This window comes from Anastrepha ludens, chromosome 5, assembly GCF_028408465.1.
Source record: "Anastrepha ludens isolate Willacy chromosome 5, idAnaLude1.1, whole genome shotgun sequence".
Classification (NCBI taxonomy): domain Eukaryota; kingdom Metazoa; phylum Arthropoda; class Insecta; order Diptera; family Tephritidae; genus Anastrepha; species Anastrepha ludens.
Genome location: NC_071501.1, coordinates 80,643,818 through 80,666,464, shown reverse-complemented (window position 1 = coordinate 80,666,464; position 22,647 = coordinate 80,643,818). Strand labels below are relative to the sequence as shown.

The 22,647-nt window shown below is 37.9% G+C and overlaps 2 protein-coding genes across 2 annotated transcripts; both read right to left on the bottom strand.

Moving 5' to 3' along the window:
* Positions 1-379: 379 nt before the first annotated feature.
* LOC128863517 (intraflagellar transport protein 57 homolog) lies at positions 380-3,222 on the bottom strand. The gene is made up of 5 exons (XM_054102722.1): positions 2,694-3,222; positions 2,519-2,623; positions 2,066-2,443; positions 1,032-1,311; positions 380-852 (listed from the first exon to the last, which is right to left on the bottom strand). Exons 1-5 carry the CDS (start codon positions 3,141-3,143, stop codon positions 680-682), a joined length of 1,386 nt encoding a protein of 461 aa, XP_053958697.1. The 5' UTR covers positions 3,144-3,222; the 3' UTR covers positions 380-679.
* Positions 3,223-6,906: 3,684 nt separating this feature from the next.
* Positions 6,907-15,097, bottom strand: LOC128864124 (uncharacterized). Its single transcript, XM_054103640.1, has 2 exons — positions 12,904-15,097; positions 6,907-7,216 (listed from the first exon to the last, which is right to left on the bottom strand). The coding sequence occupies exon 1, from the start codon at positions 14,914-14,916 to the stop codon at positions 12,925-12,927; it is 1,992 nt and encodes a 663-aa protein (XP_053959615.1). The 5' UTR covers positions 14,917-15,097; the 3' UTR covers positions 6,907-7,216; positions 12,904-12,924.
* Positions 15,098-22,647: the final 7,550 nt, after the last annotated feature.

Sequence of the window (22,647 nt, the reverse complement as noted above, 5' to 3'; positions counted from 1 at the left end):
AGCCCACAAGCGAGCTTGACAGGCGGAGAGAGGCTGCAGATGGACTAAACTGATGTTACCTCTTATGTCCGACCGACTGGCGCAAATCCTTCTGTCATTAAGCAGAAGAGACTGCAGACGGCTGGTTGGACTGATGACGGGCCACTTTCTGTGGGGGAAGCACATGGAAAAGGTAGGCATCTCAGCCAGTGTACTCTACCCAGCTTGTGAAGAGGAGGATGAGACGGTGGACCGCTTCCTGTGTGTCTGTCCCGCCTTTGCTCGAATCAGGTTTGGCTCCTTGTCACCACAAAATCTACTCAGATTTCTTTGGAGGTTGGGTAGATTATAAGGGAATCCGAATGCAGTACAAAATACTTAATTGTGTCTGTTTATTAATTCATTTTATTTATTCGCAAACGTAAAATCCTTAAAGGCCTGACAAGCATTTTTTTGGCAAATTGAGATAACTTGAAGATTCAACTACTCTTCCGCTATTTTGCCTATTTAGTAATGGCTAATAAAAATAAGCGTCAATGTAAAATTTTTTTTAAATATAATACAATTTTTTTAGAAAAATTAGTTCTTTCGTGTACATCTTACATAATATAGAATATTTTTTTTTTTGTTATGTTTTAAATTTACTACCTTCATATGTCTGACTGTTTCAAGGGTACAAACAAAAGTATGTTTTTTTCTTTTAAAAAGCCTTCACAGAGGCCGAGTCATTGCCGGAGTCAACTTCAGCAAAACTACCCGCCTGACGCAGGATATCCTGATCAATGCCATGCACCAACAGCGCAACTTCCAAATTTAACTGTGCCGTATCTTCTTTCAACTTGCTAATAGCTTTCTTGATGTTCACCACAGAGCCTACAAAAGTGAATAGAAAATTGTGAAAAAAATAATAGTGAGCAATCCCTTTTAATACAAAAATGTGCATACTTAGTGTATATGTGTGTGTGTGTGTAGAAACTGATATACATATGTAGTTAAAAACCACTGATACTAAAAAGGCTGCTACATATTTGTAGTGAAAAATCAATACTCACTGCCATCCGACATGGATTGTCCGCGTCGCTCCATTTCACTTTTCTTGATATCATTTTCTTGCACCACAGCACTCAGTTGCGACATCAGCGTCTCTGTGTCGGTCTGTACCTGTGTTTGTGCATGCTGCACATTGGACAACTCAACTGAGATTTCCTTAAATTTGCCCACATATGACTGCAGCTCATTATTCAAATGCTTCTCACGGCTTTCGATCTTCTCCAGACTGAAAGTAAACTCGCTGTGTAGCTTTTTCAACTGGGTTTGGGTATCCTCGGAGCACTTGAAGAAAGGGGAGTATGCAGAAAAGGGAAGAGAATATTACAAAATGTGCGGCTTATATTGTTGGTAAATGGAATTCAGCTACAACACAAGCGCAAGGAAAGTAAATTTTATCTTTAATCAAAACACCCGTAACATTTGACGGTTGCGTTAATTTTTATTTATTTTTATAAAAAATATGGCTATAAAAACCAGTCTATAAGTTATTATATAAAGGGGGGCGCAAAATTAACCATTCAACTTTTTACTAAAAAAAAATTATTTTGAATGACGGAAATCTTTATTTTGACCCTTACGTGCTACATTGTTTGTCTGTTTGTATGCTGCAGCTATCTAGCTCACAAGTGTCAAATATGATTGCCGTAGGACGCCTCCTGTTACTATCACATAAGCCATTACTTTAGGAACACTATGATCCTTTGTATATCCCAGTAATCTTCTTCCCGTTTGGTATCTGTAAGGAACCTTTTTCACATTTTCATACCTGCACCAGGAATATTTGGTAAGGACACAGGCGAAATTTTTTTAATATATCAACCCCTTTGCGCGAAATTATCTTATAAGCTAGTTTTTCGAAATTTACTTCTTGATGCAAATTTTTTCTATATTCCACAATGAATCATCTGGTAAAATATTGTAGCTGAATCCCAATATTTAAGGCATAAATTGGGATTCTATAAATTTCTTGTAGGCGATTTAGTTTTTGCATTCGCTTTAAACGAGTACTCTAACCATCGCAAAATGGATCACTCACCTCTTCGATGCTTGCCTTCAATGTCTCGATTTGACTAAAATGTGTACGCCAATCGCGTGCATCAGCTTTAACGTAAACCTTCAAATGTGGCAGCACACGCTCAAACTCCTGCCGCCACTGTTGCTGATCAGTAAACTGCTCCGCCGCCGAATCATCATCTGGTAAATCGATATTGTGATTGCGCTCCGAACGCCGCGCACGATTTATCCAGTTGAGATTTTTAAAACCACCACCACTATTAACTTCCATATCGCTATCGTCGCTTAGTGCGGCATTCTGTTCATCCTCCAGTTTTTCCAATATAATTTCGGCATTATCCTCTAAATAGTCGGTGGCCACCTCATCCTCCTGCGCTATGTGAGGGCGATTGTAGGCGATCTATTTGCATGCAATCACCGATATTTTGTCACTACAATCATATGACACAAAATCGAGGTGTACGCAATTACTCACCTGCGCCACTTTGGTTGCTTGTGTTGCGAGAATGTCCAAAACTGTCAAGCAAATGGGGCCGGCGCCACGAATTAATTTGTTAGGTGGAAAGTCAACGGGCACATCCTGCGCGAAGAGTGGCATATTTAAAATTAGAAATAATTGTATTTGCTTGTTTGTGTAATGCAAGTCTTACCATTTCACCCAGCATTTGCACAATTTTGGCAATCACTGTGTTGGGGTCATCAAATTCTTGTGGCCTTTCCATGTCTTTGCCCAGCTTTCGACACAACCACCAGCAGATGAGCGTAAACATGAAAAATTGCTCGCCTGGATTAAACGATTTGACAAAGTAGAAACGCGACAGCGGCTTCATCTTGAATTCATTCAAAAGGTGTTTCTCATAGTTCAGCATTTTCAGCTTTTCGAGTAGATCATCCGATTGAAATGTAGTCACCGGCAAAATGTTAAGCTCCTGTGAAGTCGCACCAACTCCTTGCATTTTGTTTGATTTTACTGCACAATAGATTTTTTCCAAAAGGTAACAAAACAGCGCGAAGAGGAAGAGTTGCTGTGGGTTGCTGTGGTAACGGTTTTGCCATAACAAAGAGAGTTGTACGGCAGGTGAAATATGAAACGCGTACATCTACCACGAATTTTAAGTTTATCGTCAAGATAATATTATAGAAATATTGTTTAGGAATATATTTATTGCTTTACTCTCGGTAGAACACTAATTAATTCCAATTTTGCAGATTTCGAAATATTAGCATTTAAAAATTCTACACCAGATGGCACTAAAAGTTGTTACTGAATTGGTTTTAACGCATTGGCATAGTTGCCCGCCAGGTGGCGCACTGTAGTTAGCCTAATACATTTTGCATAGGTTTCACCAGTAGACGACGCAATGAGGAATGCAATGGTTTGGAAGATTGTGAAGCAGATGCCGCCCGTAAATTTATAAAACTAAGCTCACGCGTGTCAAATAACAATTGCCAAAAATTAACCGACAAATATTTTTTCGGAAAATGTTAAGAGTCACACCTCGTATTGTTTACCTATTTAAATAAATAAAACATGCAAAAATATATGTAGATTATTTCAAAAATCGAACAATGACGAGTATGGTCGTCAAGCGCAGCGAAGGTGGCTGTTAAAAAATGCATGAATCAGATAGATTTATTTAATGAAATTGCTAATTTTATTATTAATATTTATTTCACTTATGTTAACTAACCAAAAACGTAAAAATACAAAGCTGAAAATTTATTTTTCTCTTGTGGAGTGGTAACCAGTAACCAGATTTTTTCCTGTTCTTACATTTATTATAAAACAGAGAACACCTTCGCAAGGGGTTGCTTTTACCCGAAGTTCCGAGTGGACGAGGTGCGTTCAAAAAACAAGGTGAATTCTCATTTTTCTCAACAAAAAAACATTTATTTATTAATCAATTTCTATTTTACAAGGTTAAGTGCAAAATACACAAGACTGGAGTCATAGAATTGTTTTTGATGGCACCTTCTTTTTTAATGAGTAAGGGCGTTGGCTACCAATCGCAGGCCTCTTTTAAGAGCAATATCGCTATTCTTTCGGATAGCTAAGCTGCAATCCAGGCACTGGGTTCAGCTACAATAACCTCTAAAATGGTGGAGCAAAGCAGGACTAGCCTTACCACCTTGAGCGAAAACCATAAAGTTACCTTAATCTGGGTCCCGGGACATAGGAGCATCGAAGGTAATGAAAAAGCGGATGAACTGGCAAGAAGTTGATCTGCCATGAATAACGCTCTTGCAGAATCGGTATTCACACTACTAGGTGCAGTCAAGAATGCAATTTCCCTAAAATACCTGCGAATCGCAGATTGTAGATGGAGACAGCAGACGAAATGCAAAATTAGCAAAACGTTATGGCCCACCTACAACCTTAAGCAATCGTCAACATTGATAAACATGAAACGACGGGACGCCTGAAGACTAACGGCAGCCATAACTGGCTTTTGGTCTGTGGGAGAACAGGCAGCCAAAATGGGCATCCCTCACAACACATACTGTCACAGTTGTAAACAACCGGAGAAAAAGGAAACAATCTTCCATTTCCTCTGCGAATGCCCTGCCCTATGGAAGGAGAGAATGTTAACCCTGGGTAAATCGCTGTTCGAGAGTCTGGAACAGCTGTCTGGCTTAGATGTCAACAACCTGATAAGGTTCCTGAACCGCACAGGCTGGATATAGTCATGCTGTAAATAACTGGTAAACAAGTTGGTAACGAGGGTGTGGCAACAAAATGGTGCAGAAGCGCTAGTTGGATTCTGGAAGAATCACAACTTAAACCAACCAACCAACTATAGGCGTTGGAAGTTACATCCCTAGCTAACTTCCAGTGAACGCTTGGTGACATTCGGTTTAGTGGAAGCGAAGTTATTGCGTCTAAAGCGTCAGTATGTTTGTGTCATCGGTACAAAAATGAGTTTCGAACAAAGAGCTAATATCAAATTTTGTTTTAAAATCGGTAAAACATTTGCCCCAACATTTGAATTGATGAAAAAAGTTTATGGCGATGATGGTCTAATTCGTGCTAGAGTTATGAGTGGTTTACTCGTTTCAGAGATGGTTGTGAGGACATAAACGACAATGAACATACGGGCCGACCAAAATCAGTAATCACCGAAAACTCCATCGAAATTGTTCGTGAATTTATCAAAAATGAACCCAAATCATTGTTGAAATTCATGGAATCGGGGTTGAATATCTCCAAAACATCGATTTATCGCATTTTAACTGATCATTTGGGCTTACGAAAGGTCTGTGCACGTTTCATTCCGCACGAGTTAACTAAGGACCAAAAATTGCTTAGAATCCAATATTCGAAAGACCTCATTAAAGAGGTAAGAAAAGACGAGAACTTCCTTTGCAACATTGTACCGGTGATGCAATGTGGGGTTTCCAACATGAACCTGAAACTAAGCGTCAAAGTGCCGAATGGAAGGCCCCAGACGAGCCACAAACCAAAAGATCGCGTTTGGAGAAGTCAAAAATCAAGTTGATGCTCATTTGTTTTTACGATTCCAAGGGAATTGTCCACAAGGAGTTCGTGCCAATAGGCCAAACTGTCAATGCAATTTTATATCTTAGGGTTTTACATCGCATTCGCCGAATTCGGCGTGAATACCGCGAAGGAGGAAGCTGGCGCTTATTGTATGATAATGCACCATCTCATCGATGCACTCTTGTGACTGATTTTTTGACTAGAAATCGCATTTTAACCATCAAACATTCTCCGTATTCGCCTGATATGGCTCTTTGTAACTTCTACCTATTCGGCAAATTGTATTTGGCCATGGAAGGAAAACGTTTTGCGTTCGTTGAGGCCATCCACCGACATTGTTCCGACATCTTGAAGGACATTCCGGATTCCGGTCAATGATCTGAAACACTCTTTCGGAAAGCTTTTAGATCGCGCAAAACAGTGTACCGAGGCCAGAGCGGACTATTTTGAAAAAATAATCTCGAAGTTATCAGAACAAAAGCTCCTGTCGTTACTATTTTAGCTCAGTCTTGTTTATTTTGGACATCACCTTGTATCTCCTTCAAAGTAGTCCCCCTCAAATATAATTCATTTGCGCCAGCATTTTTTCCAATCCTTGAAGCAGTTCTGATATGCACTTTTTGGTATGTCCTTGAGCTCTCTCTCAGCGATTCGGTTTTTATATCCTCAATCGTCGCAAAACGTCGTCCTTTCATGGGTCTCTTCAATCTTGGGAGCACGAAAAAGTCGCAGGGGGTTGTGAGTACGCTAGCTAAGGTATGATAACACAAGCAAAGATGAGCCATGATTTTTTTTTCCACAATTCCGGGCGTTGTTTTTTTGTATTGCTTCCCGCAAACGGTGCATAACTTCAAGCTAATATTCCTTTTTTACCGTACGTCCTTGTGGTAAGAACTGCTGATGTACTACGCCATGGGTACAGTCAGCAAAACCTTGACATTTGATCGAACTTAGCGTGCTTTTTTTGGTCTTGGCTCCCCTGGCCTCTTCCATTGGGACGATTACTTTTAAACCAATTTGGACTTTGCTGGTATCAAAAAATTTCAAATTTAAAATATGCGCGCAAAATTTTGCAGATTTTACGTTGAGAAGTTTAAAACTACTTCAGACAGATTTCCGCCGCTTTTCAGACCAACTGCACCTCCTTCATTTTAGTGTTGGGAAATCCGGAATTTTCAATTTCTCGAAATTCTTCAATTATTTCTCCAAAAATTAAGAACCTTTGCTGAAAATTCATTCAAAATTGTATATGTTAAATATTTTAATTACAAATTCTCAAAATAAATAAATATTTAAAATTTACCATTAACGCTGCAAAAACCCTTTCAATTCAAGCAAAGGCTAAATATCGTTTTCTCGTTTTTATTATATTATTGGCACTTTTAGTGATTTTTTTCTGACTTATGCTAGATTAATTACAATATTTACACTTTTTTTTAATAATATCAAATGTTCGCATAAAAATTAAATATTTTTAAAAATAAATAACAAATTATAAAATCACAAATTGTAGTAAAAATAATAATGAACCTGGGTATTTTGTATAAATATCTAAGTAAGCTCGTAATTGAAATGTTTTTACAAAATTCATACATTTAATAATACGTTTGGAAGAAAATTGGTCCATCAACGTCTTTGGCTTTTAGTAAAATTCTGTGAGGTATCTGATTGCATCTGAAAGAAGTTAATACAAAGAAAATTTGTAAATGCAATATTTTCGTAAAAGTTGGATTTCTGCAATTAAATACTTAAGCCGAGCAATAGCATACACCTTGTGGACGGATAATTAATATATGAGGAATTATTATATTAAGTGAAGTAAAAAGTTCTGAATCTTATTCGTGGGGAGTCATGCCCCAAGATGTATACATTGCATCAGGTTATAATACGATATACGGCGGCATAAAGGTGACAATAGTACTCTTCGAAAAAAGTATTTTTGTATACCTTGAAACCTGTTGCGTATAACAGGGTTCCAAAGGGGAAATAAAATTCTATATAGTCAACAGTAGCAATACCACCAAGGTAAAAAAATCAGAGCATTCAAACAAAAAATTTTGCCCTGTTTATACAAAAAAAGTTACAGTATCGAATGCAACAGCAAATCGATTCCGTACCGGTAGGCCAGTCGTTGAAAATGTTGATAAAATCCTTTTCCAGGGATTGAAAATTAGTCAAGAAACAACCTGGAACAATTTGCATAAAATAACTTTATATAAATTTGTCAATGTTTTCGTCGAAATGAAGCGAAAATCGTTGAGAACTTTTTACTTCAGCTGATATTGCAGTACTGGAAAAGTACGTGAACAAATAGGCCCGAATAAACGAATTTTACTGACAGCTAAATATATTATTTATATTTGAGTCGAAGGCGCCACATACATACATACCGTACGCCATGCCGGAATACACAAACACTGGCCACATGATATTCTTGCCGTACGGCAAGTGCGTCGAAAATGGCAACTGTTTAAGGGGGCCTCTTATCAGTCGGCTTCAAAAAATCGATTTTTTTTACTGCAATCGATAGATATATTATAGGAGAATAAGCCCTCAAATTATAGTGGAATTCAAAGTGATTGCTCAGTTACAGTACCGTCCCTCGTGTGAGTATACTGTATACCTTCTGAAAACTTTGAAACACGTTTTCTCAAAAACATATTTTTGAAAATGGCATGTAAGATTAAAAAAAAATGACGAAAGTTATCGTTTCAAACCGATAATCTATATAAAGATAATTAAAATGCCCAACTAATTAACTAACAAAATACAAAAAAAAATCATTTTTTAATGTTATTTAACACCTTTTTTGAAAAAAAAGCGAAAAAGCACTTTTTTTCAATAATTAATTGTGTGTTCATTTTTTCATATTTTTATACAAGAGTAGTCTATTATATGCGGGAAAGCCTTCTGAATAAGACAATATTTTTCTTTTGCGTTTCAACGTGAAAACTACGATCGCAATCTTACACGCCGTTTTACTAGCGCGCAACGAAAAGCTGTGCGAGATCCCTCATATGTCCGCCATTTTGTTTTTTTATTTATGTTAAAAATTTGTTTATTACTCTTCAAGCATGCCTTCAAATAAATGCAAAAGATTTTTCTTGTGTGCCACTTTTTTCGCCTCGAAAAAAATTGAGAAAAAACACCTTTTTTTGAAGCCACTGATGAGGGCCCCCCTTAAAGAACAAAAAATTTTTATCGCGCAAATTTTTTATCGATGTTGATTTTTGATACATCAAATTAAATGCAGAAAATAAATAGAATTTAAATTAATTAAGTCAATTCAAATACACCCTTATTTTTTAGATGAAAGCTTGAAAAAGTAGAGAAAATACTAGGCTTAACTAAGTTATCCCGAAAAAAAATTTGCGATATTATGGTCGCAACGACCGTCCACGACTACCATAAATTCTATTAAAAACCTCTTTCGCTTCAATAAGCATTAATTTGATAATATTTTTGGGGAAAAGAAATACATTATTTTCTATGTCGATGGTAGATGGCTATAGTGATCGATATCTCGTTAAATATCAATCAAAAAATTTATAGTTTATGCTCGTTGTCAAGGTGGCATTTCACACTAAAACAATTCTTTTGCGATTTTTTTGTTTGTTCCATTCAGTTGTGAGTTACAGGGAGTTACCAATGAAAGTCAAAAAAAAGAAGATTCGGTGCATTTTACATTTTTTCTTTCATAAAGGCGAAAATGTAAGCTGAAATTGTGAATGATGTTTATGGTGCCGATTCTGTAACAGCGAATTACGCGCATTTTTGGTTTCGTCGTTCAAGCACTTTTGATGTTAAAGAAAATGTCGTTAATGACGATGAAATCACAGAAATAATCGAAATTGACCGGCATGTTAGTAGTCGTAGCATCACTCAGGAGCTGAAGATCGCCCATAAAACAGTTTTAAACCATTTTCGGAAAATAATAGTAAAAAAAAATTTATTTATTTTTCCGCAAACTAATATAATTCACAACCGACAAAAACCTGTCTATACACAACAAATTGTAATATTTGATTTCAGGAGAAGAACAGCGGTTTTCTGTTTATTTGCGGCAATACTTTTGTTGTGCCACCACGGTACGTTTTACACGTCACGTCAGTCAAATGCGTTGCCGCAACGGATGCCACGGACCATTGTCACAGCCCTAAAAGTTATTAGTCGCGTTCGATAATATAAATATTTTTAATAATTATTCCAACTGTTTGCAAGTAGGCATTCATTAACACCAAAAAATTATCCATCACTCAGAAATTGAGAGAGAGCAAAGTAACAGTTCGATGCAAGAGAGGCGTTCATTTTGTGCTGGAGAAATGTTAGGCAGCAAAAAGTATACACCACGAAAACATTTGGTCTGAAACAAGATTGATAGAAAGAAGATTGCGCCCATCAGAGAGTACGTGACGTCACGTTTTTCCAAGTTGTGCAGTATTGCCAACTATTTGCTCTTCGCAATAAATTTAGTGCTTTTTTATACCGAAATTCGAAAATTTTGAAGTTTCGTGTTTATTTCTTTTTTTTTTAATTTAAAGCTACCGCAACTTTAAGTTAAAAAAAACTGTATTATTATACGAAAGAATTTTAAAAAAGGCCACTCTGAGAAGATTTTAGTGACAATGAAAAGTAGTTGGTTCTTATAAAATTTGATATTTTGAAAGTGAAAATTTAATTTTTTGTTCCTTTTAAGGTTATGCTTGAATATTAAATTATTAAAATTTCTTTCAACTCTTCTTAACATTGAAAACCTTTTTACATATTTTAAAAAGCGTTTGAATTTACTGAATGCGAATTGAAACCATAGAGGTGTAATCGTTCCTCCCGGCCATCAATCCTTAGTGGGACATAGGGCATCAATAGATGTATTCATTGTAAAAATAAGCCACAAAATACCAGAAAATACTAAAGAAACCATACTGACATTTTTACAAAAAGAGTACCTTATCTAGTTACATAACCTCAAATTTAGCAAATAAGTCGTTCCCTTAACAAAATAGTCTCGCTTAACAAAAAAAATCTTAAATTAAATTGTACATAAGCATAACACATTTATTTAAAAAAAAACGCACATTCTAAAGACAATTTGTCACGCATACAAAGTTCTTTAAGTGATTCAACAAAAATTTAGTGTTTTATTTTCTTTAAATGGGCATTTTAGTGCGTTTTTATATCCAAAGCTAGACAATACTGCAGTAGTGCGAGAGAGATTTGACTGCCAAAAGCAGAAGAAAACCAACAACACCTGCAATCGCGGGCAATGTCACCAGATGTTAAAAAAAAGTAAAGCTAAATAAAACTGAGTGAATTATTTAACTAATTATTAAAAAATGTATATTTTACAAAATTATAAACATTACACTTTAATTAGAACAGGCTAGAAAAATGCCATGAAGAAACAACTATAACTCTGAGACTAAATAACAAAAAAAAAATGCTAAATCAAGTTACGAAAATGGTAATCTGGCCATACTGGAGCTAAAATCACGTAACTAGTTGTCAAATTCGCTGAGAGCAAAGTAACGGGACCACGAAAGGCGCCATCTCATTATTCTTTCCATCATGGGTCTGAAAGCATATGACCGTTGTACAGAAATATAAGAAAACCCACTCTTCTTCTTCCTATTTTTCTGACAGGCACCCTAAGTGTGAGTTTGACAGGCTCCTAGGTGTGTAATAGCGTGAGTGCTTGGTCGTTTCGCTTGAGGTTATTGGTTAAAAGAAATTCAATACAAACAATAGAATATTGCAAAAAAAAGTACAAAATAATAACTCTGACTTGGAAAATTTACCATAACAAATATTTTTAAATATTTATTTGCTATAATAAAATTTTTTTATTGAGAAATATCTAAATTTGTACGACATTTTTCATACTTTTTGATACGATTTTCTTTGAAAATTAAGGGGGTACATACGTCTAGAATTCTCAAAAAACCGATTTTTTTTACAGATTATTATGCTTTATAGTTTCAGGCGTATTTCTGTGAAAGTCGATTGTAAAAACTCCGCATAGATACAAAATTATGGTAGAAAATGCAAATGCCCGACGAGATTTGATGCGCACAGGTAACTGTCCTTCGTTTGAGGCGCGTGACCTCGAGCGAAATGCACTTGAAAGTTTAAACTCGTTTTTCTCGAAACTACTAATATACTTTTTCCGGCATGGTCTGCATGATAACTCATACAGTTTTTAATATTTGTTGATGCGGTTTTTTTTTAATATTCGAAAGTGTTTTCTCTAACTCTGTCTGTTAAACTAGATTTTTGATATTTTTATTAAAAAATTGTATAAACATAATTAAAGTGTGACATTTATGACGTAAAACGCATACTTTTTTTTAAAATGCCGTGAATTGCAAAATTTTTCATAATTCAAAAATCCGGCTCGACAAACTATAACTAATACTTTCTTTTACAAGAAGTCTTTTACTTCTTACAGATCCATCAACGTTTCAAGGAGAAATGATGCAGACCGTGGAGCAACTTTGTTTTCACTGAACTTTGGCTCACGTGATTTTTTATAAATATAATAGTTTTTGTAAAGAAAAACTAAGTACATTTTTTTTATAAAGTGTGGGCACTAATAAACAATGCATTCAATTTTTTTATATTTATTTCTATTGTCATCCCTTCTAAACAGTTTTTCTTTTAGCACATTTTTGACGTGTGTAACCCCTTCATCATATTTTATGCAACCATGGGACAATAAAGAGCGTTTTGGAATCAACTGATCTCAGGGTGTTTTTTACTTATTGATCTGTACAATGCATATGACTGATCTTTTGTAAACAAACAATTTAATTTTTTGTGGAATCTGGTATTTTGCGCACTTTTGCGCCTTGCGCCGGTTTAAAATATGCAGTTTACAGTCGATGTTTTACGATAAAATGGAAAATTTAGCAGCACAAAACGCGAATTTATGGTAATTTTTTTGAACAACATAAACATTTGTAATCAATCACAGCTGATATACATATCTTCTTCTACCGGTTTTTGGAAGTTCCTTAACTTTTCCACTTTTTCTGCTTTTTGGAGGAGAATTTTCGCTTACTGTCCTGATTTGTATTTATAGCTGCTGATGGCTAATTTTGTTATCGAACACAACCATTGTAGCAACAAATGTCATAATCTATTTAAATGTCCGATAGTTAGTATGGCAATATAATTAAGGAGTAACTTTGCACGGTTCTTCTCTCTTTTTTCGTCAATATTGACACTCGCTTAGCAGCCTTGCTTAGCAGCCTTTCTCGCCTTTATCAAAGCACAATTTAGCGTTGTCACGCTGCCACTCACTCACGCACACACATTTACCGCTAAAATACGCCTTATCATTAGCAATCACTTTAGTAACTAACCACTTCCGTACGGATCAACTTTCAGACGGTTTCAGTCACATCAATTTTTGCTGGCTGCGTGAACGATAAATGATCGTAAAAAGGTTGCGCATACGTCTCGTTGTCCGACGCATCATCGCCAATTATCTCCTCATAGATTTTGTACGGCCGCTCGGATGGCAATTCTTCGTAAGTGATGTGATGTAGTTTGCGGCACTTCTCATTCGCATATGTCGCCGTGCCAATATTGTTGCAGTTGCACACAGATTCGACGCCACTCAGCGGTGTTTCATAGCCTTCATTGTTATTGGTGTTGCCATTAAGCGCACAGGTTGGTGTAGGTGGTAGCTGACGCACTACATCGAAACGCTCGGCGCTGGTAAAACGTCCACCAATGTTGCGTTGTGGCCACTTAAACGAGCGATAATAGGACAAATGGAATACCTTCTGACAGTTGATCCACATGTAGAGCAACAGAAACAGCGCTGCCACGCCCACCGGCAGCATGAATACAATTATCAAAGCCTCCGCACGTTGACTGCGTTTGTATTCCCATGGCCCGCCATAGATTAGTTTAAATGTAGAAGCATTGACCGTGCCACTAAGCTGTCCCTGAGCTTGAATGCCAACCACACGCGACGTCACGTTTGTAACGCTCGCAAGTTTCGCATTATTCTTGGTAACTTTATCGGGCAACACTACCACTTCTTTTGGCATGCATTTCAACCCATTCACATTGATTTGCGATATGTATTTCTCATACTGAAAAACGCGAAACTTTTCTGGGTGCGTGTGGGAAAATTCGAGCAGCCACACACAGTTCCACGGATTCCGATCGATTTTTATGCGCACTTGCTCCCAACTCAACGCAGATGCAGCTGACGCATCGTGTAACCTCTGAAATTGATTGGCGCGCAAATCCAATGACGTCAATATCGGCAGAGTAGCCATCAAATCCGCCAGAGAGAGCATCTTCAGCTGATTGCCACGCAATAGTAAATGGCGCAGTTTTCTGAGTCCACTCAGCCATGACAGCGGCAGTTGCGCCAATTCATTCTCGCTCAAATCAAGCGTTTCCACCGCCGCAATGGTTGTATTGCTGTTGCCGCTGAGAAAATCCACACGAAAGTCAACCAACGCATTGCCACTCAAATTTATATATCGCACGCTTGTAGTTTGGGCGGACTCGAGCAACGCGAACGATTTCAAGGTGCAGCCGTTGATTGATATATTGCGCAGCAGCTGTGGGTTACTCACCACCACGGCGTCATCGTCGAAGGTTGTGCGTGCGACGTATATTTGCCGCAACGTCTCAGGCAGATGGGCGAATAGGTCGGCGGTGATGTGCTTCAACTGCACCAACTGCAATTCAGCCACGCCGGTGCGCTCGAACAAATCACCGTCCTTGAGCGCCAACAGCGGTTCGTGCCCGATGTGTATGCGTTCCACGACGCGCAGCGTATCAAAGGCCGAAGGCGCAATGTGACGCAGCGCGTTGCCCGTAAAGTGCAATTCACGTAATTGCGGTAGATTCGCGAACGTCTGCGTGCCTATGGTGGCCAATTCATTGTTGCGATAGCGCAGAATTTCTACCTGCATATCGCTGTTGTTGGCGCCTGGACACTGGAATGGCTGCAATGTGTCCGCGTGAAAACGCTCCATAAACACTTGGGGTACGGTGTCACAGTTGGGTAAATATTCCATGCCATACGTTTCAACGCCCAACGGCGTGTGACAGCCATCGAGCAGTAAACTTTCCGCATATTCGAGGCGTCGCAATAGCGTTGAAGGAGCATTACTATGCTGGCTAGCCGGTGGCAGCTCAACTTTTGTTTGACAGTCGATTTCCACTGTCAGCCCAGTGGAACGCGGCGGCTCATCTGCTCGATGTAGTGTGGCATGTATAAGGCATTGCTGACTGTCATTCCAGCAGCTCTCCGCATCTATTATGGCGGCGCATGGTGCTATGCATAGCAAACCCACAAGCAGCTGGACCACACTCAGCACTCTCAAAGGTGCGTTGACATGACACATTCGAAAAAATTATTAGCTTTACACTGAATTCCGCAAATCCGATCATCCGCTCCACGGCGCGTCAAATGCAAATTCCAATATCTAACTGAGCGAGCAACATGCCGAGCAAGTCCACAAAAAAATAATGCTCGCATTAAATTGTATTCCTTTAGCTGGCAACTGCTGTGGCGCGCTGGCTACGGCAATGGCTGCTGATTTTAATTTGAATTTTGAAACAAAACATTTAAGCAAAAGGTATCACCCAAGCGTCCCAGACACCTTCAATGCCACAACCCACTACTTAATGAGCAATCGCCCCTTGACGCCGCTATAGACCGCCTGCTATACGCCGCTCATTTATAAACACACAAGCGTAAACTTCCCCATGTAAGTGGGAATACAAATACGAGGGTGCCCATTTAAATTGTGTGCTTTTGTAGCCCAGTGTAACTATTGTATTATTAAGTGTTAAAGGTGGTTGTGAGAACACAGCAAGGTATGCATGCGTGATAACGGTACTTGATGAATGTGACAAAAGCTGATGTTTATTTGACAATATGGCCAAATGCATTGGTGCGTGACTACCATTCGGAAGTGCGTAGGTTCGAATCTCCGTGCATGAACAGCAAAATGATAACAACCCCTCGTCAGGCAATCACAAATTTCCGAGTGCAATTTTGCCAGGAAAAAGCTTCTAATAAAAAACCATTTACCGTTCGGAGTCAGCTTAAAACTGTAGGTTTCCCATTTGTGAGAAAACATCAAGACGCACACCACAAATAGGAGGAGGAGCTCAGCCAAGCACCCAAAAAGTGTATAGGCGCCAATTATATTATAGAAAAAAGTCATTATATTCTTTTTTTTCTCCCAACTACAAAAAATGGTCCTTCGCCCCACAACACAACGCAAGAGCTTCAAAAAAACATTGCCCTACTTGATCGAAGCATCTTCTTCTTCGTGCCCGAATCGCAGGATTTTTTCTCTAAGTAAAATTAACATAATTGTCCAACGACGTATAATTAGGGTCAACTTACACGATGAATTTTCTCCCTGGGGTTTTCCCACATTCTTTTTTAAAGAAGCTTTCGAAAATCCCCGTGCATTTACACGATGACTTTCTGTTTGCAGTATTCCTTGCGCGTTTTTGACGTTTAAGCGGACAATTTTCAGAGAACGTTAATGTATGGAGAAGTCTGTTAACTTTTGGTGAAAAATGTGTCTGTGGTGATTAGACTTCGTGGGACGAGAACCTCCCGAAATTCCGTTCTCTGCAATTTTCTTGAATAAAAATACGAAAATGTGAATGCAATGAAAGCGAAATATCAAAAAAACCTCGATTTCGCGTGCATCCCTGCCTCATTGACTTCTCTACACTTTTTGCCACCAAGCTCGAAACGCATGATTTTCCAACCAGGGTTAAAAGCCATCGTGCAAATTGGCTCTTAGTTAGTGTTTCGTAAAAATTTAATAAAAACCTGGAAAATGGAAAATATCAAACAAATCTCTGAAAATGTTAAGATTTGCCAATTTTTTTTTATTTAAATGAAAATATTCGTATACATTTCCTTAGGTAGGTAGGTGAAATGGTTGAAGTGCCAGTCTGGCACTCCTCAAGTAGCACTAAAGCGCCGTTTTGATACCATTATGAGACCTCCAACAGGCAAATAACTACAGCCAGCCAGAGCTGTTCATATGATGGAGAAGATTGATGGGATTTAAGTTGGCGCACGGCCCCAGGCTGTCGAAAAAAGGAGCATCCAAACCCGGACATTTACAGAGAAAGTGCTCAACACTCTGCTTCTCTGAAAGATCCCCACAGCTTCTGCAATGGGGCAAGGTGTGAGGATAAGCCAAATTGCGTTAAAAAATCATAGAATTAATTTTCAAATTGCAAAAAAATCTAAAATGACTCGACCGACTGGAGTACTGCTTTTTTGCCATCTCTGCATTAATAAAATGCAACGATTTACTTGTATTGTATTATTACAATTTTGAAAACAAAAGAAACATTTTTGTTCAAAAAACTGTTGTTAGTGTATAATTTCGATGTCCACTAAACTCCACTAATAATAAAAAATGTATACTCCCTGATTTCTATAACTGCTGATTTGTTATTGTGTTGCTCACTGCACCTTCGTACATATAATACTCTGCCTTATGGCAGAGCAGCACATGGCGAGTATTGGCTAGTATATATGTATGTAAGTATGTGTCCACGATGTACAGAATGCAAATATGTAGCCAACAGCAAACTGCTAATCGGCTCTCAGCAGCATCAAAGTGTTAATCGGCTCTCAGCAACAACAAACTGTTAATCGACTATCAGCTGATTTGCTTATGTAATAAGGGATATAACAACATTTTGTTTACAACAGAAGACGACCAAAACTGAGATTGTGGTGGTGATATCCGATAATATTAACTTTGTTGCCGTCTGAACGGTCGATTGGAGGAGAGTAGGAATGCATGCGAAATGAGCGAGCATAATTCTGCTGTCAAGTCCCCTGATTTGCTGTAACAGCCACAGGTACTGTCCTAATATTGCTTCGGATGGCCAAATCCTGTATTCTATCATTATCGTATGTACCTATGTATCATTACCCTTGCGGAATTCCATTATATAAGAGGAAGAACTTGCACTATTTGGGTGTTTCTTTTGCGGCAAGTGAACTATCAATATCGATAACTATGGTTTGGCAGCTGAGAATGACAAACTGTGTTGACATTTCTGTTCAGTAAGCTTTGACAAGTCATCATGAATCGTTTAACGCCAGAACAACGCATTCAAATTGTGGAAATTTACTTTGAAAAAAATACTCGCCAATACTCGCCATGTGCTGCTCTGCCATAAGGCAAAGTATTATATGTACGAAGGTGCAGTGAGCAACACAATAACAAATCAGCAGTTATAGAAATCAGGGAGTATACATTTTTAATTATTCACGAAGTTCATAGAGCACTACGCATAGCGGCATCATCGGACCTTATTTCTTTCGAAATGAGAAAGGTGCTGCCGTTGCGGTGAATGGCACCCGTTATCGAGCCATGCTGACTGAATTTTTGTATCCAAAATTTAAACAGCTAAACATCGACGACATTTCCAACAAGAGGGCGCCACTTACCATACAAGCGATCGCGCAATATTCAAGCCAACATTGACGCTATTTTATTGGAAAAAGTAGTCAAAAATTGGACTGATCGAATGGACGATGTAATATCTTGCTACGACAGGCAGCTTGTCGCGGCTTAATCGAACCTTAAACCGGATCCAGACATCGGGAGGAGTTGTTGTTTCGGCGATAACTTACCCTAATGTCTGGTACCGCTTGAAAACAATGACCAAGAGCTGCCACCTCCTAGTACAGGCTATTATACGTCACCGTGCCTATTGCACGATGTGCAGCCAGGAGGTTAATTCGGCTGTATTATAACGGCACCTGCTTAACACCATGCCAAATTAAGGAGTAACAATGATCTTACAGCGACAAGGGGTGTTGGCGTGGTGGACCTATTGACATCCCCAAGAAATTTGAACACTACCGAGTTTGCTTTGTCGAGCAGGCGGTTGTAAGAACAAGATGCACATAAACAAAAATGAAAACAACAACAAAAATAATAACAAAAAGGGCTGTTGCGAACAGTTTAGCAGCACGATCAGCGTTAATCCCACTGTGGCTCAATTGTTATCCTGGAATACGTGTCGATCGCTGATTGGTCGATGAAAAAGGGGGGAAAAAAGCGCGAGAAACGTTAGAAATGGGGAGCAGTGGTAAAAAGAAACCCCCATGCGGGATTCTCCGAAGCGGAATTGCCGCTCTTTGAGGAACACGCCCTCGAGCATGAAGAACCATACATCAGCCGTGGGATTTTCGACGAATCAGCACTAGATGCTGAGAGATCGTGTCTTTAGTGTCTTTAAGAGACAATTTTACGCTTACTCTCCAACTATGATTAATGAAAACTGAGCCCAGCCCGGGTTGCACCCAGAATATTGAATGATTGTTTTGTAGTGAGAAAGATTTTTTTGTTTCATTGCATTACACATAATTTGATAAAGGCAGCTCAAAAGAAGTTCCATGCTCATCAATTGGACAAAAAACTGCCAAAAAATTGAATGGTTGAACTTTAAAAACACGTCCACAAGATCATGAAAGCTGTCAATATAAATAGCGACCCTCGTACGCACACACATTCGTATATTTATGAACGCAAGTAGATTTGCTTTTTGTGTGGAGCGGCGCTACGTTTGCGGATTGTCTAATTTTAGCTGGGCCTCTGCCATAGTGTCTTCATTAAAAGCACGAGTATTTGTGCTCAGCTATACGCAATCACATTGAGAACTTGCACTGCTCGGAGAATTGAAATCGCGCTGATGGAAATCCACAAGTCGAAATGCCAAAAATCAAAGTCTATAAACACTCCGGACGCATGGACACGTACCGTTTAATAGCCAATATTTATTCGCATTTCGATTCAAAAATATGGACTACAATGCCTTGCTACATTCACACGCAGTAGGTGTAAAGTTCGAACATGGTCGCACATGCATACATATGTACATATATATGTACTTATTTATGTAAACATATGCATACATATGTACATACGAGTACAACTGCGAAATGTGGCTATACCTTTTGAAAACTTTTAATTGTTTTGCTGTTACGTTTTTCGAATATAAATTATGTGGCATTTTTATTTCTGTGTGCGCTCGTTTACTTACAAACACATACATGCACACTTTACGTTAAGTTCTGAAATACATATTAATAACAAAATATGTTGACAAGCAATATTACGAAATTTCGGTTGTCATAATTAGTGGCAAGTCGCGCCGAATTGTAACGAAAAAAATAGTAAGGAAATGTAAACAACAGCCGTAGAAAAAATTTGTGATTCTTATGGCAAATGGAAAAAATTATTTTCTATGTTTTTTGAACACCTTTGCAAAAATTACAACACAGTAATTTAAAATATAAAAATTTATTAAATTATGTTATAAAATGCCTCAGAACACCCTTTTTATTCATTCTTTAGCTATTTGACCACCAAATTGTAGGTTTGTCCATGTAAATATTGTCCAGTAACTTGCAAATAACTTAACTTCCGCGACAGCTGAAAGACTCCGTTGCTAGTGCTGCGTTATCTTTTTGTTTATTTAAAAATTCTATTGTTAGCTTTTAAAAAATTAAAATAGAAATAAATAATTTTCGAGAATTCGCCCTCAAAGAGAAAAATATCAAAAAAAGTACGTGAACGCAAAACCAGTACGAATTTGCAGGTTTTAAGAACAGCTGATTAAAGAGGTTAGGGGCCCGAAAAAAATGAAGATTTTTAATAATTTTTTTTTGTAGACAATTGCTTTATTTTACAAAAATAAAAACAAAGCATTAATTCATCATGTTTCGTTTTAACTTTAGCAAAATTTCAAAAAAAATAAAATTAATAATTGTAAAAGTTATCGCTGTTTGTGTGGAGCTCGTTTCTCCAGAAGTCCCTTGCGGTGGTCATCACAAGTCCTTGGAGATTCATTTAAAATCAATCGGACAAGAGAAATGAGTTTATTAAAGATAATCTTGTGCCTGATCTAAGCTTTTTTTCAAAATTAACAATATGAAAGTTTTTCAGATTTTCGAGAAAAAAACCGAAATTGTAAAAAAATGGAAATTAAAAAAAAATCGAGTTTTTTATGTTTTTCAAAAGCAGCATAAAAAAGCAGCTGTTCAAAAAACATAGTTTTGAGAAAAACGCATTTCTTAATTGCTGAATAACTCGCAAAAAATCCATTTTTTTTTTTTAATTATACTTTCAGAAACTGCAAAAAAATCCAATTTTTCAAAACTATACTTTATGAAAATGCAAAATGCCACAATCTTATTTTTTGAAAATTCTGACACCGCCTAACCCCTAAATTGTTCGCGGAAAAAATCACAAAAATTAAAAACGTTTTCAGTTGAGTTGCCTCGTATTAAATTTTAAAAAATACAGCAAATAAAATGCAAAATAACGAGATAAGCATCACAAGATTTTATTTTGTCCACAATAATTGGTTTCATTTGATCATCCCTGTCAGTTCCATTCCACTATCAATTGTATTGAGGCAATCACAGCTTTCTTCATATTTTCTTTGCTGCCTATTGCCAAATTAGTTAACAATCGAGAAGCACGAGCATAAAACACAAAAGATACCTGCAATGCTTTCGATTTATGTTCCCAAAACAGCAGCGACGGTGACTGGTGGCTGTGGTTCAGAAGTGCATACCTTTATGCCATTGGTCGATTCCTATTTAAAACTTCAAATAAACTTTATAAATTTTATCTGAAATATATTTACTTACATTCTCCACTTTAATTACCATTTTTATTTAAATTTAGAACTTTGATTCAATTCGCAAATTTGAATTTGCGTTTATTTTTACTTTGCGATCAGCTGTTTCCTCACTTGCAAATTCTTACAAGTAAAAATTTATCCAGTAGAATCTTGCAACTTCCCCTCAAAATGAAATGTCATTTTGCTCTCTCACTTCTCCTACTTGATAATTTGTTAAAGAGGGGGAAAGGTGCAAATTTCAAAACCTTAAATGCCCATATTTCGTAAAGTACTGAATCGATTTTAACGAAGTTAGTATCATCCCACAAAATTGAGCAACGACCATAGCTAAATTTACTATAACGGTACTTCTTAGAATTGAAAAATGCGATGCTTCAAATTTCGGCGACCGATAAATTCATCGAAATAAATATAAAAAAAAAATCCTTAAAAAAATATATATTAGTATGGCGGAAATGGGCGACATCGTTCAACAATCACGCTCACCTCCAAAAACGCGATATTTCTGGAACTAAAGAAGAGATTTGCCATAATTTAATTTAGCTAAGAATATCACAGGCAACCGCCCTAGACGAATGGTTTGGTGCGAGACTACCATTCGGAAGTGCTTAGGTTCGAATCTCCGTGCATGAAAGAGCAAAATTATAGAAGTTTTTTCTAAAGTAGTCGTCCCTCGCCACGCAATGGCAAACTTTCGAGTGTATTTCCGCCATGAAAAAGCTCCTCATAAAAACCCATTCACCATTCGGAGTCGGCTTAAAACTGTAGGTCCATTTGGGGAACAACATCAAGAATCACGCCACAAATAGGAGGAGCAGCTCGGTCAAAGGAAAAGGGAAAGGAATACGCAGAAATTTTAGAGAATGGACATGGCACCACCTTCTTCTTCGTCTTAATTGACTCGATAATCTCTTACGCGATTTGGGCCGAGTTTAACAAAACGCGCTTTCTCATACTAACCGGCGCCAGTTGGGCACACCCAGTGAAGCCAAGTCCTTCTTCAACTGATCTGTCCAACGCAGAAGAGACCTTCCTCTTCCTCTGCTACCACCAACTGGTACCGCATCGAATACTTTCAGATCCGTAGCATTTGTATCCATTCGGACGATATTACCCAGCCAGCGTAGGCGCTGGATTTTTATTCGCTGTGCTGTGTCACACAGCTCATCGTTCCATCGTCTGCGATATTCGCCGTCGCCAACGTGCAAAGGTCCAAAAATCGTCCGCATAATCTTTCCTCAAACACTCCAAGTGACGCTTCGTCGGATGTTGCCATCGTCCAAGCTTCTGTGCCATACTTTGGGATGGGCATGATGAGTGCCTTACGGAGGGTTCATTTTGTGCATACATTTACACACATACATATGAATGCACTTCTGTATGTCTGCACGATCGTCATTTGCTCGTGGCGTAAAAGTACT

Excerpts from the sequence above, each read along its gene's own strand:
- LOC128863517 (XM_054102722.1), bottom strand. The coding sequence starts at position 3,143 with ATGTACGCGTTTCATATTTCACCTGCCGTACAACTCTCTTTGTTATGG. Across the intron at positions 2,624-2,693 it reads TGCAAATGCTGGGTGAAATG|GATGTGCCCGTTGACTTTCC; the intron begins GTAAGACTTGCA and ends CTCTTCGCGCAG. Across the intron at positions 2,444-2,518 it reads AAGCAACCAAAGTGGCGCAG|ATCGCCTACAATCGCCCTCA; the intron begins GTGAGTAATTGC and ends GCATGCAAATAG.
- LOC128864124 (XM_054103640.1), bottom strand. The coding sequence starts at position 14,916 with ATGTGTCATGTCAACGCACCTTTGAGAGTGCTGAGTGTGGTCCAGCTG.